This window comes from Somniosus microcephalus, chromosome 13 (genome assembly GCF_052327205.1).
Source record: "Somniosus microcephalus isolate GS21.2 chromosome 13, FLI_Smic_1.0, whole genome shotgun sequence".
In the NCBI taxonomy this organism is placed as follows: domain Eukaryota; kingdom Metazoa; phylum Chordata; class Chondrichthyes; order Squaliformes; family Somniosidae; genus Somniosus; species Somniosus microcephalus.
The window spans coordinates 43,658,648-43,673,424 of NC_140999.1; the positions used below are offsets into that span (position 1 = coordinate 43,658,648).

The 14,777-nt window shown below is 53.6% G+C and overlaps 1 protein-coding gene across 2 annotated transcripts in view; it reads right to left on the reverse strand.

The window, feature by feature from the left end:
* Positions 1-14,777, reverse strand: part of matk (megakaryocyte-associated tyrosine kinase) — a 225,889-nt gene that overhangs the window by 49,228 nt on the left and 161,884 nt on the right. For both annotated transcript variants that reach the window (XM_086004846.1, XM_086004845.1), the window contains one exon: positions 26-91. In XM_086004846.1, the coding sequence (XP_085860972.1) occupies positions 26-91 (66 nt within the window). The remainder of the gene's footprint in view (positions 1-25; positions 92-14,777) is intronic.

Sequence of the window (14,777 nt, forward strand, 5' to 3'; positions counted from 1 at the left end):
AGGAATTAATTCATTGAACACTCACCTCCAAATTCCCCTTCCCCTATCTGATCTCCTAATGTTAGTTGTTGCATGTTAAGTAGCCAGCCAGCTGAAAGAAAGCATAGGGACAGAGTGAACAACACAGAATATTTACCCAACCCAGAGTACGATGGTAAAACAGAACATGGAACAAGGTCTCAGGGATTTGTGACGATGAGTCAAATCGACCAGGTGAGTCCCAGGTCTGATTCCGATCTTTGCTGATCTCAAATGGAACAGCAGTAGGGGTGCTACAATTGACCTCAGGACCCCGGGATATAGAATGAAAACAAAACAAAAACAACTCCTCACAGCAGCTCTTAAAACAATTCCTAATCACTTGCTATCCAGTGACACCTGCTGAAAAGTGCTTGTGTGTGATGACAGGCTATCAGAGGACAGCTAGTGTCTGTGGAACTGTACCCCAGCCAGAGTCAGTATCTGCGCAACTGTACCCCAGCCAGAGTCAGTATCTGTGGAAATGTACCCCAGTCAGAGTCAGTATCTGTCGAACTGTACCCCAGTGAGAGTCAGTATCTGTGGAACTGTACCCCAGTGAGAGTCAGTGTCTGTGGAACTGTACCCCAGCCAGAGTCAGTGTCTGTGGAACTGTACCCCAGTGAGAGTCAGTGTCCGTGGAACTGTACCCCAGTGAGAGGCAGTGTCTGTGGAACAGTACCCCAGCCAGAATCAGTGTCTGTGGACCTGTACCCCAGTGAGAGTCAGCGTCTGTGGAATTGTACCCCAGCCAGAATCAGTGTCTGTGGACCTGTACCCCAGTGAGACTCAGCGTCTGTGGAACTGTACCCCAGTGAGAGTCAGTGTCTGTGGAACTGTACCCCAGCGAGAGTCAGTGTCTGTGGAACTGTACCACAGCGAGAGTCAGTATCTGTGGAACTGTACCCCAGTGAGAGTCAGTGTCTGTGGAACTGTACCCCAGTGAGAGTCAGTGTCTGTGGAACTGTACCCCAGCGAGAGTCAGTGTCTGTGGAACTGTACCCCAGTGAGAGTCAGTGTCTGTGGAACTGTACCCCAGCCAGAGTCAGTATCTGTGGAACTGTACCCCAGTGAGAGTCAGTGTCTGTGGAACTGTACCCCAGCGAGAGTCAGTGTCTGTGGAACTGTACCCCAGTGAGAGTCAGTGTCTGTGGAACTGTACCCCAGCCAGAGTCAGTATCTGTGGAACTGTACCCCAGTGAGAGTCAGTGTCTGTGGAACTGTACCCCAGTGAGAGTCAGCATCTGTGGAACTGTACCCCAGCCAGAGTCAGTATCTGTGGAACTGTACCCCAGCCAGAGTCAGTATCTCTGGAACGGTACCTCAGTGAGAGTCAGTGTCTGTGGAACTGTACCCCAGTGAGAGTCAGTGTCTGTGGAACTATACCCCAGCGAGAGTCAGCATCTGTGGAACAGCACCCCAGTGAGAGTCAGTGTCTGTGGAACTGTACCCCAGCGAGAGTCAGCATCTGTGGAACTGTACACCAGCGAGAGTCAGTGTCTGTGGAACTGTACCCCAGTGAGAGTCAGTGTCTGTGGAACTGTACCCCAGTGAGAGTCAGCGTCTGTGGAACTGTACCCCAGCGAGAGTCAGCATCTGTGGAACTGTACACCAGCGAGAGTCAGTGTCTGTGGAACTGTACCGCAGCGACAGTCAGTGTCTGTGGAACTGCACCCCAGCGAGAGTCAGTGACTGTGGAACTGTACCCCAGCGAGAGTCAGTGTCTGTGGAACTGTACCCAAGCGAGAGTTAGTGTCTGTGGAACTGTACTACAGTGAGAGTCAGTGTCTGTGGAACTGTACCACAGTGAGAGTCGGCATCTGTGGAAATGTACCCCAGCGAGAGTCAGCGTCTGTGGAACTGTATACCAGCGAGAGTCAGTGTCTGTGGAACTGTACCCCAATGAGAGTCAGTGCCTGTGGAACTGTACCCCAGCGAGAGTCAGTGTCTGTGGAACTGTACTGCAGTGAGTGTCAGTGTCTGTGGAACTGTACCCCAGCGAGAGTCAGTGTCTGTGGAACTGTACCCCAGCGAGAGGCAGTGGCTGTGGAACTGTACCCCAGCGAGAGTCAGCGTCTGTGGAACTGTACCCCAGCGAGAGTCAGTGTCTGTGGAACTGTTCCCCAGCGAGAGTCAGCGTCTGTGGAACTGTACCCCAGCGAGAGTCAGTGTCTGTGGAACTGTACCCCAGTGAGAGTCAGTGTCTGTGGAGCTGTACCCCAGCGAGAGTCAGTCTCTGTGGAACTGTACCCCAGCGAGAGTCGGTGTCTGTGGAACTGTACCCCAGCGAGAGTCAGCGTCTGTGGAACTGTACCCCAGTGAGAGTCAGTGTCTGTGGAACTGTACCCCAGTAAGAGTCAGTGTCTGTGGAACTGTACCCCAGTGAGAGTCAGTGTCTGTGGAACTGTACCTCAGTGAGAGTCAGTGTCTGTGGAACTGTACCCCAGTGAGAGTCAGTGGACCTGTACCCCAGTGAGAATCAGTGTCTGTGGACCTCTAACCCAGTGAGAATCAGTGTCTGTGGAACAGTACCCCAGCGAGAGTCAGTGTCTGTGGAACTGTACCCCAGTGAGAGTCAGTGTCTGTGGAACTGTACCCCAGTGAGAGTCAGTGTCTGTGGAGCTATACCCCAGCGAGAGTCAGCATCTGTGGAACTGTACCGCAGTGAGAGTCAGTGTCTGTGGAACTGTACCCCAGCGAGAGTCAGCATCTGTGGAACTGTACCCCACTGAGAGTCAGTGTCTGTGGAACTGTACCCCAGTGAGAGTCAGTGTCTGTGGGACTGTACCCCAGCGAGAGTCAGTGTCTGTGGAACTGTACCCCAGCGAGAGTCAATGTCTGTGGAACTGTACCCCAGTGAGTGTCAGGGTCCGTGGAACTGTACCCCAGTGAGTGTCAGTGTCTGTGGAACTGTACCCCAGTGAGAGTCAGTGTCTGTGGAACTGTACCCCAGAGAGAGTCAGCATCTGTGGAACTGTACCCCAGCGAGAGTCAGCATCTGTGGAACTGTACCCCAGCGACAGTCAGTGTCTGTGGAACTGTACCCCAGTGAGAGTCAGTGTCTGTGGAACTCTACCCCAGTGAGTGTCAGTGTCTGTGGAACTGTACCCCATTGAGAGTCAGTGTCTGTGGAATTGTACCCCATTCAGAGTCAGTGTCTGTGGAACTGTACGCCAGTGAGAGTCAGTGTCTGTGGAACTGTACCCCAGTGAGAATCAGTGTCTGTGGAACTGTACCCCAGCGAGAGTCAGTGTCTGTGGTACTGTACCCCAGCGAGAGTCAGTGTCTGTGGAACTGTACCCCAGCGAGAGTCAGTGTCTGTGGAACTGTACCCCAGCGAGAGTCAGTGACTGTGGAACTGTACCCCAGCAAGAGTTAGTGTCTGTGGAACTGTACCCCAGCAAGAGTTAGTGTCTGTGGAACTGTACTACAGTGAGAGTCAGTGTCTGTGGAACTGTACCACAGTGAGAGTCGGCATCTGTGGAACTGTACCCCAGCGAGAGTCAGCGTCTGTGGAACTGTATACCAGCGAGAGTCAGTGTCTGTGGAACTGTACCCCAGTGAGAATCAGTGTCTGTGGAACTGTACCCCAGCGAGAGTCAGTGTCTGTGGTACTGTACCCCAGCGAGATTCAGTGTCTGTGGAACTGTACCCCAGCGAGAGTCAGTGTCTGTGGAACTGTACCCCAGCGAGAGTCAGTGTCTGTGGAACTGTAACCCAGCGAGAGTCAGCCTATGTGGAACTGTACCCCAGCGAGAGTCAGTGTCTGTGGAACTGTACCCCAGCGAGAGTCAGCGTCTGTGGAACTGTACCACAGCGAGAGTCAGTGTCTGTGGAACTGTACCCCAGTGAGTGTCAGTGTCTGTGGAACTGTACCCCAGTGAGAGTCAGTGTCTGTGGAACTGTAACCCAGCGACAGTCAGTGTCTGTGGAACTATACCCCAGCGAGAGGCAGCATCTGTGGAACTCTACCCCAGTGAGAGTCACTGTCTGTGGAACTGTACCCCAGCGAGAGTCAGCATCTGTGCAACTGTACCCTAGCGAGAGTCAGTGTCTGTGGAACTGTACCCCAGTGAGAGTCAGTGTCTGTGGGACTGTACCCCAGCGAGAGTCAGTGTCTGTGGAACTGTACCCCAGCGAGAGTCAGTGTCTGTGGAACTGTACCCCAGTGAGTGTCAGTGTCTGTGGAACTGTACCCCAGTGAGTGTCAGTGTCTGTGGAACTGTACCCCAGTGAGAGTCAGTGTCTGTGGAACTGTACCCCAGTGAGAGTCAGCATCTGTGGAACTGTACCCCAGCGAGAGTCAGCATCTGTGGAACTGTACCCCAGCAAGAGTCAGTGTCTGTGGAACGGTACCCCAGTGAGAGTCAGTGTCTGTGGAACTGTACCCCAGTGAGTGTCAGTGTCTGTGGAACTGTACCCCATTGAGAGTCAGTGTCTGTGGAATTGTATCCCAGAGTCAGTGTCTGTGGAACTGTACCCCAGTGAGAGTCAGTGTCTGTGGAACAGTACCCCAGCGAGAGTCAGTGTCTGTGGAACTGTACCCCAGTGAGAGTCAGTGTCTGTGGAACTGTACCCCAGTGAGAGTCAGTGTCTGTGGAGCTATACCCCAGCGAGAGTCAGCATCTGTGGAACTGTACCGCAGTGAGAGTCAGTGTCTGTGGAACTGTACCCCAGCGAGAGTCAGCATCTGTGGAACTGTACCCCACTGAGAGTCAGTGTCTGTGGAACTGTACCCCAGTGAGAGTCAGTGTCTGTGGGACTGTACCCCAGCGAGAGTCAGTGTCTGTGGAACTGTACCCCAGCGAGAGTCAGTGTCTGTGGAACTGTACCCCAGTGAGTGTCATTGTCTGTGGAACTGTACCCCAGTGAGTGTCAGTGTCTGTGGAACTGTACCCCAGTGAGAGTCAGTGTCTGTGGAACTGTACCCCAGAGAGAGTCAGCATCTGTGGAACTGTACCCCAGCGAGAGTCAGCATCTGTGGAACTGTACCCCAGCGACAGTCAGTGTCTGTGGAACTGTACCCCAGTGAGAGTCAGTGTCTGTGGAACTCTACCCCAGTGAGTGTCAGTGTCTGTGGAACTGTACCCATTTGAGAGTCAGTGTCTGTGGAATTGTACCCCATTCAGAGTCAGTGTCTGTGGAACTGTACGCCAGTGAGAGTCAGTGTCTGTGGAACTGTACCCCAGTGAGAATCAGTGTCTGTGGAACTGTACCCCAGCGAGAGTCAGTGTCTGTGGTACTGTACCCCAGCGAGAGTCAGTGTCTGTGGAACTGTACCCCAGCGAGAGTCAGTGTCTGTGGAACTGTACCCCAGCGAGAGTCAGTGACTGTGGAACTGTACCCCAGCAAGAGTTAGTGTCTGTGGAACTGTACCCCAGCGAGAGTTAGTGTCTGTGGAACTGTACTACAGTGAGAGTCAGTGTCTGTGGAACTGTACCACAGTGAGAGTCGGCATCTGTGGAACTGTACCCCAGCGAGAGTCAGCGTCTGTGGAACTGTATACCAGCGAGAGTCAGTGTCTGTGGAACTGTACCCCAGTGAGAATCAGTGTCTGTGGAACTGTACCCCAGCGAGAGTCAGTGTCTGTGGTAGTGTACCCCAGCGAGATTCAGTGTCTGTGGAACTGTACCCCAGCGAGAGTCAGTGTCTGTGGAACTGTACCCCAGCGAGAGTCAGTGTCTGTGGAACTGTACCCCAGCGAGAGTCAGCCTATGTGGAACTGTACCCCAGCGAGCGTCAGTGTCTGTGGAACTTTACCCCAGCGAGAGTCAGCGTCTGTGGAACTGTACCCCAGTGAGAGTCAGTGTCTGTGGAACTGTACCCCAGTGAGTGTCAGTGTCTGTGGAACTGTACCCCAGTGAGAGTCAGTGTCTGTGGAACTGTACCCCAGCGACAGTCAGTGTCTGTGGAACTATACCCCAGCGAGAGGCAGCATCTGTGGAACTCTACCCCAGTGAGAGTCACTGTCTGTGGAACTGTACCCCAGCGAGAGTCAGCATCTGTGCAACTGTACCCTAGCGAGAGTCAGTGTCTGTGGAACTGTACCCCAGTGAGAGTCACTGTCTGTGGGACTGTACCCCAGCGAGAGTCAGTGTCTGTGGAACTGTACCCCAGCGAGAGTCAGTGTCTGTGGAACTGTACCCCAGTGAGTGTCAGTGTCTGTGGAACTGTACCCCAGTGAGTGTCAGTGTCTGTGGAACTGTACCCCAGTGAGAGTCAGTGTCTGTGGAACTGTACCACAGTGAGTGTCAGCATCTGTGGAACTGTACCCCAGCGAGAGTCAGCATCTGTGGAACTGTACCCCAGCGAGAGTCAGTGTCTGTGGAACGGTACCCCAGTGAGAGTCAGTGTCTGTGGAACTGTACCCCAGTGAGTGTCAGTGTCTGTGGAACTGTACCCCATTGAGAGTCAGTGTCTGTGGAATTGTATCCCAGAGTCAGTGTCTGTGGAACTGTACCCCAGTGAGAGTCAGTGTCTGGGGAACTGTACCCCAGCGAGAGTCAGTGTCTGTGGAACTGTACCCCAGCGAGAGTCAGTGTCTGTGGAACAGTACCCCAGCGAGAGTCAGTGTCTGTGGAACTGTACCCCAGCGAGAGTCAGTGATTGTGGAACTGTACCCCAGCAAGAGTTAGTGTCTGTGGAACTGTACCCAAGCGAGAGTTAGTGTCTGTGGAACTGTACTACAGTGAGAGTCAGTGTCTGTGGAACTGTACCACAGTGAGAGTCGGCATCTGTGGAAATGTACCCCAGCGAGAATCAGCGTCTGTGGAACTGTATACCAGCGAGAGTCAGTGTCTGTGGAACTGTACCCCAGTGAGAGTCAGTGCCTGTGGAACTGTACCCCAGCGAGAGTCAGTGTCTGTGGAACTGTACCGCAGTGAGAGCCAGTGGACCTGTACCCCAGTGAGAATCAGTGTCTGTGGACCTGTAACCCAGTGAGAATCAGTGTCTGTGGAACAGTACCCCAGCGAGAGTCAGTGTCTGTGGAACTGTACCCCAGTGAGAGTCAGTGTCTGTGGAACTGTACCCCAGTGAGAGTCAGTGTCTGTGGAACTGTACCCCAGTGAGAGTCAGTGTCTGTGGAGCTATACCCCAGCGAGAGTCAACATCTGTGGAACTGTACCCCAGTGAGAGTCAGTGTCTGTGGAACTGTACCCCAGCGAGAGTCAGCATCTGTGGAATTGTACCCCAGTGAGAGTCAGTGTCTGTGGAACTGTACCCCAGTGAGAGTCAGTGTCTGTGGGACTGTACCCCAGCGAGAGTCAGTGTCTGTGGAACTGTACCCCAGCGAGAGTCAGTGTCTGTGGAACTGTACCCCAGTGAGTGTCAGGGTCTGTGGAACTGTACCCCAGTGAGTGTCAGTGTCTGTGGAACTGTACCCCAGTGAGAGTCAGTGTCTGTGGAACTGTACCCCAGTGAGAGTCAGCATCTGTGGAACTGTACCCCAGCGAGAGTCAGCATCTGTGGAACTGTACCCCAGCGACAGTCAGTGTCTGTGGCAATGTACCCCAGTGAGAGTCAGTGTCTGTGGAACTGTACCCCAGTGAGTGTCAGTGTCTGTGGAACTGTACCCCATTGAGAGACAGTGTCTGTGGAATTGTACCCCATTCAGAGTCAGTGTCTGTGGAACTGTACCCCAGTGAGAGTCAGTGTCTGTGGAACTGTGCCCCAGTGAGAATCAGTGTCTGTGGAACTGTACCCCAGCCAGAGTCAGTGTCTGTGGTACTGTACCCCAGCGAGATTCAGTGTCTGTGGAACTGTACCCCAGCGAGAGTCAGTGTCTGTGGAACTGAACCCCAGCGAGAGTCAGTGAATGTGGAACTGTACCCTAGCAAGAGTTAGTGTCTGTGGAACTGTACCCCAGCGAGAGTTAGTGTCTGGAAATGTACTACAGTGAGAGTCAGTGTCTGTGGAACTGTACCACAGTGAGAGTCGGCATCTGTGGAACTGTACCCCAGCGAGAGTCAGCGTCTGTGGAACTGTATACCAGCGAGAGTCAGTGCCTGTGGAACTGTACCCCAGTGAGAGTCAGTGTCTGTGGAACTCTACCCCAGCGAGAGTCAGTGTCTGTGGAACTGTACCCCAGTGAGTGTCAGTGTCTGTGGAACTGTACCCCAGCGAGAGTCAGTGTCTGTGGAACTGTACCCCAGCGAGAGTCAGTGTCTGTGGAACTGTACCCCAGCGAGAGTTAGCTTATGTGGAACTGTACCCCAGTGAGAGTCAGTGTCTGTGGAACTGTACCCCAGTGAGAGTCAGCATCTGTGGAACTGTACCCCAGCCAGAGTCAGTATCTGTGGAACTGTACCCCAGTCAGAGTCAGTATCTGTGGAACGGTACCCCAGTGAGAGTCAGTATCTGTGGAACTGTACTCCAGTGAGAGTCAGTGTCTGTGGAACTGTACCCCAGTGAGAGTCAGTGTCTGTGCAACTATACCCCAGCGAGAGTCAGCATCTGTGGAACAGTACCCCAGTGAGAGTCAGTGTCTGTGGAACTGTACCCCAGCGAGAGTCAGCATCTGTGGAACTGTACCCCAGCGAGAGTCAGTGTCTGTGGAACTGTACCCCAGTGAGAGTCAGTGTCTGTGGAACTGTACCCCAGTGAGAGTCAGCGTCTGTGGAACTGTACCCCAGCGAGAGTCAGCATCTGTGGAACTGTACCCCCGCGAGAGTCAGTGTCTGTGGAACTGTACCCCAGTGAGAGTCAGTGTCTGTGGAACTGTACCCCAGTGAGTGTCAGTGTCTGTGGAACTGTACCCCATTGAGAGTCAGTGTCTGTGGAATTGTACCCCATTCAGAGTCAGTGTCTGTGGAACTGTACCCCAGTGAGAGTCAGTGTCTGTGGAACTGTACCCCAGCGAGAGTCAGTGTCTGTGGAACTGTACCCCAGCGAGAGTCAGTGTCTGTGGAACTGTACCCCAGCGAGAGTCAGTGTCTGTGGAACTGTACCCCAGCGAGAGTCAGTGACTGTGGAACTGTACCCCAGCGAGAGTCAGTGTCTGTGGAACTGTACCCAAGCGAGAGTTAGTGTCTGTGGAACTGTACTACAGTGAGAGTCAGTGTCTGTGGAACTGTACCACAGTGAGAGTTGGCATCTGTGGAAATGTACCCCAGCGAGATCAGCGTCTGTGGAGCTGTATACCAGCGAGAGTCAGTGTCTGTGGAACTGTACCCCAATGAGAGTCAGTGCCTGTAGAACTGTACCCCAGCGAGAGTCAGTGTCTGTGGAACTGTACTGCAGTGAGTGTCAGTGTCTGTGGAACTGTACCCCAGCGAGAGTCAGTGTCTCTGGAACTGTACCCCAGCTAGAGGCAGTGGCTGTGGAACTGTACCCCAGCGAGAGTCAGCGTCTGTGGAACTGTACCCCAGCGAGAGGCAGTGTCTGTGGAACTGTACCCCAGCGAGAGTCAGCGTCTGTGGAACTGTACCCCAGCGAGAGTCAGTGTCTGTGGAACTGTACCCCAGTGAGTGTCAGTGTCTGTGGAACTGTACCCCAGCGAGAGTCAGTCTCTGTGGAACTGTACCCCAGCGAGAGTCGGTGTCTGTGGAACTGTACCCCAGCGAGAATCAGCGTCTGTGGAACTGTACCCCAGTGAGAGTCAGTGTCTGTGGAACTGTACCCCAGTGAGAGTCAGTGTCTGTGGAACTGTACCCCAGTGAGAGTCAGTGTCTGTGGAACTGTACCCCAGTGAGAGTCAGTGTCTGTGGAGCTATACCCCAGCGAGAGTCAACATCTGTGGAACTGTACCCCAGTGAGAGTCAGTGTCTGTGGAACTGTACCCCAGCGAGAGTCAGCATCTGTGGAATTGTACCCCAGTGAGAGTCAGTGTCTGTGGAACTGTACCCCAGTGAGAGTCAGTGTCTGTGGGACTGTACCCCAGCGAGAGTCAGTGTCTGTGGAACTGTACCCCAGCGAGAGTCAGTGTCTGTGGAACTGTACCCCAGTGAGTGTCAGGGTCTGTGGAACTGTACCCCAGTGAGTGTCAGTGTCTGTGGAACTGTACCCCAGTGAGAGTCAGTGTCTGTGGAACTGTACCCCAGTGAGAGCCAGCATCTGTGGAACTGTACCCCAGCGAGAGTCAGCATCTGTGGAACTGTACCCCAGCGACAGTCAGTGTCTGTGGAACTGTACCCCAGTGAGAGTCAGTGTCTGTGGAACTGTACCCCAGTGAGTGTCAGTGTCTGTGGAATTGTACCCCATTCAGAGTCAGTGTGTGTGGAACTGTACCCCAGTGAGAGTCAGTGTCTGTGGAACTGTGCCCCAGTGAGAATCAGTGTCTGTGGAACTGTACCCCAGCCAGAGTCAGTGTCTGTGGTACTGTACCCCAGCGAGATTCAGTGTCTGTGGAACTGTACCCCAGCGAGAGTCAGTGTCTGTGGAACTGAACCCCAGCGAGAGTCAGTGAATGTGGAACTGTACCCTAGCAAGAGTTAGTGTCTGTGGAACTGTACCCCAGCGAGAGTTAGTGTCTGGAAATGTACTACAGTGAGAGTCAGTGTCTGTGGAACTGTACCACAGTGAGAGTCGGCATCTGTGGAACTGTACCCCAGCGAGAGTCAGCGTCTGTGGAACTGTATACCAGCGAGAGTCAGTGCCTGTGGAACTGTACCCCAGTGAGAGTCAGTGTCTGTGGAACTCTACCCCAGCGAGAGTCAGTGTCTGTGGAACTGTACCCCAGTGAGTGTCAGTGTCTGTGGAACTGTACCGCAGCGAGAGTCAGTGTCTGTGGAACTGTACCCCAGCGAGAGTCAGTGTCTGTGGAACTGTACCCCAGCGAGAGTTAGCTTATGTGGAACTGTACCCCAGTGAGAGTCAGTGTCTGTGGAACTGTACCCCAGTGAGAGTCAGCATCTGTGGAACTGTACCCCAGCCAGAGTCAGTATCTGTGGAACTGTACCCCAGTCAGAGTCAGTATCTGTGGAACGGTACCCCAGTGAGAGTCAGTATCTGTGGAACTGTACTCCAGTGAGAGTCAGTGTCTGTGGAACTGTACCCCAGTGAGAGTCAGTGTCTGTGCAACTATACCCCAGCGAGAGTCAGCATCTGTGGAACAGTACCCCAGTGAGAGTCAGTGTCTGTGGAACTGTACCCCAGCGAGAGTCAGCATCTGTGGAACTGTACCCCAGCGAGAGTCAGTGTCTGTGGAACTGTACCCCAGTGAGAGTCAGTGTCTGTGGAACTGTACCCCAGTGAGAGTCAGCGTCTGTGGAACTGTACCCCAGCGAGAGTCAGCATCTGTGGAACTGTACCCCCGCGAGAGTCAGTGTCTGTGGAACTGTACCCCAGTGAGAGTCAGTGTCTGTGGAACTGTACCCCAGTGAGTGTCAGTGTCTGTGGAACTGTACCCCATTGAGAGTCAGTGTCTGTGGAATTGTACCCCATTCAGAGTCAGTGTCTGTGGAACTGTACCCCAGTGAGAGTCAGTGTCTGTGGAACTGTACCCCAGCGAGAGTCAGTGTCTGTGGAACTGTACCCCAGCGAGAGTCAGTGTCTGTGGAACTGTACCCCAGCGAGAGTCAGTGTCTGTGGAACTGTACCCCAGCGAGAGTCAGTGACTGTGGAACTGTACCCCAGCGAGAGTCAGTGTCTGTGGAACTGTACCCAAGCGAGAGTTAGTGTCTGTGGAACTGTACTACAGTGAGAGTCAGTGTCTGTGGAACTGTACCACAGTGAGAGTTGGCATCTGTGGAAATGTACCCCAGCGAGATCAGCGTCTGTGGAGCTGTATACCAGCGAGAGTCAGTGTCTGTGGAACTGTACCCCAATGAGATTCAGTGCCTGTAGAACTGTACCCCAGCGAGAGTCAGTGTCTGTGGAACTGTACTGCAGTGAGTGTCAGTGTCTGTGGAACTGTACCCCAGCGAGAGTCAGTGTCTCTGGAACTGTACCCCAGCTAGAGGCAGTGGCTGTGGAACTGTACCCCAGCGAGAGTCAGCGTCTGTGGAACTGTACCCCAGCGAGAGGCAGTGTCTGTGGAACTGTACCCCAGCGAGAGTCAGCGTCTGTGGAACTGTACCCCAGCGAGAGTCAGTGTCTGTGGAACTGTACCCCAGTGAGTGTCAGTGTCTGTGGAACTGTACCCCAGCGAGAGTCAGTCTCTGTGGAACTGTACCCCAGCGAGAGTCGGTGTCTGTGGAACTGTACCCCAGCGAGAATCAGCGTCTGTGGAACTGTACCCCAGTGAGAGTCAGTGTCTGTGGAACTGTACCCCAGTGAGAGTCAGTGTCTGTGGAACTGTACCCCAGTGAGAGTCAGTGTCTGTGGAACTGTACCCCAGTGAGAGTCAGTGTCTGTGGAGCTATACCCCAGCGAGAGTCAACATCTGTGGAACTGTACCCCAGTGAGAGTCAGTGTCTGTGGAACTGTACCCCAGCGAGAGTCAGCATCTGTGGAATTGTACCCCAGTGAGAGTCAGTGTCTGTGGAACTGTACCCCAGTGAGAGTCAGTGTCTGTGGGACTGTACCCCAGCGAGAGTCAGTGTCTGTGGAACTGTACCCCAGCGAGAGTCAGTGTCTGTGGAACTGTACCCCAGTGAGTGTCAGGGTCTGTGGAACTGTACCCCAGTGAGTGTCAGTGTCTGTGGAACTGTACCCCAGTGAGAGTCAGTGTCTGTGGAACTGTACCCCAGTGAGAGTCAGCATCTGTGGAACTGTACCCCAGCGAGAGTCAGCATCTGTGGAACTGTACCCCAGCGACAGTCAGTGTCTGTGGCAATGTACCCCAGTGAGAGTCAGTGTCTGTGGAACTGTACCCCAGTGAGTGTCAGTGTCTGTGGAACTGTACCCCATTGAGAGACAGTGTCTGTGGAATTGTACCCCATTCAGAGTCAGTGTCTGTGGAACTGTACCCCAGTGAGAGTCAGTGTCTGTGGAACTGTGCCCCAGTGAGAATCAGTGTCTGTGGAACTGTACCCCAGCGAGAGTCAGTGTCTGTGGTACTGTACCCCAGCGAGATTCAGTGTCTGTGGAACTGAACCCCAGCGAGAGTCAGTGTCTGTGGAACTGAACCCCAGCGAGAGTCAGTGAATGTGGAACTGTACCCCAGCAAGAGTTAGTGTCTGTGGAACTGTACCCCAGCGAGAGTTAGTGTCTGTGGAACTGTACTACAGTGAGAGTCAGTGTCTGTGGAACTGTACCACAGTGAGAGTCGGCATCTGTGGAACTGCACCCCAGCGAGAGTCAGCGTCTGTGGAACTGTATACCAGCGAGAGTCAGTGTCTGTGGAACTGTACCCCAGTGAGAGTCAGTGTCTGTGGAACTCTACCCCAGCGAGAGTCAGTGTCTGTGGAACTGTACCCCAGTGAGTGTCAGTGTCTGTGGAACTGTACCCCAGCGAGAGTCAGTGTCTGTGGAACTGTACCCCAGCGAGAGTCAGTGTCTGTGGAACTGTACCCCAGCGAGAGTCAGCGTATGTGGAACTGTACCCCAGCGAGAGTCAGTGTCTGTGGAACTGTACCCCAGCGAGAGTCAGTGTCTGTGGAACTGTACCCCAGCGAGAGTCAGTGTCTGTGGAACTGTACCCCAGCGAGAGTCAGTGTCTGTGGAACTGTACCCCAGCGAGAGTCAGTGATTGTGGAACTGTACCCCAGCAAGAGTTAGTGTCTGTGGAACTGTACCCAAGCGAGAGTTAGTGTCTGTGGAACTGTACTACAGTGAGAGTCAGTGTCTGTGGAGCTGTACCACAGTGAGAGTCGGCATCTGTGGAAATGTATCCCAGCGAGAGTCAGCGTCTGTGGAACTGTATACCAGCGAGAGTCAGTGTCTGTGGAACTGTACCCCAGGGAGAGTCAGTGCCTGTGGAACTGTACCCCAGCGAGAGTCAGTGTCTGTGGAACTGTACCGCAGTGAGAGCCAGTGGACCTGTACCCCAGTGAGAATCAGTGTCTGTGGACCTGTAACCCAGTGAGAATCAGTGTCTGTGGAACAGTACCCCAGCGAGAGTCAGTGTCTGTGGAACTGTACCCCAGTGAGACTCAGTGTCTGTGGAACTGTACCCCAGTGAGAGTCAGTGTCTGTGGAACTGTACCCCAGTGAGAGTCAGTGTCTGTGGAACTATACCCCAGCGAGAGTCAACATCTGTGGAACTGTACCCCAGTGAGAGTCAGTGTCTGTGGAACTGTACCCCAGCGAGAGTCAGCATCTGTGGAATTGTACCCCAGTGAGAGTCAGTGTCTGTGGAACTGTACCCCAGTGAGAGTCAGTGTCTGTGGGACTGTACCCCAGCGAGAGTCAGTGTCTGTGGAACTGTACCCCAGCGAGAGTCAGTGTCTGTGGAACTGTACCCCAGTGAGTGTCAGGGTCTGTGGAACTGTACCCCAGTGAGTGTCAGTGTCTGTGGAACTGTACCCCAGTGAGAGTCAGTGTCTGTGGAACTGTACCCCAGTGAGAGCCAGCATCTGTGGAACTGTACCCCAGCGAGAGTCAGCATCTGTGGAACTGTACCCCAGCGACAGTCAGTGTCTGTGGAACTGTACCCCAGTGAGAGTCAGTGTCTGTGGAACTGTACCCCAGTGAGTGTCAGTGTCTGTGGAATTGTACCCCATTCAGAGTCAGTGTGTGTGGAACTGTACCCCAGTGAGAGTCAGTGTCTGTGGAACTGTGCCCCAGTGAGAATCAGTGTCTGTGGAACTGTACCCCAGCCAGAGTCAGTGTCTGTGGTACTGTACCCCAGCGAGATTCAGTGTCTGTGGAACTGTACCCCAGCGAGAGTCAGTGTCTGTGGAACTGAACCCCAGCGAGAGTCAGTGAATGTGGAACTG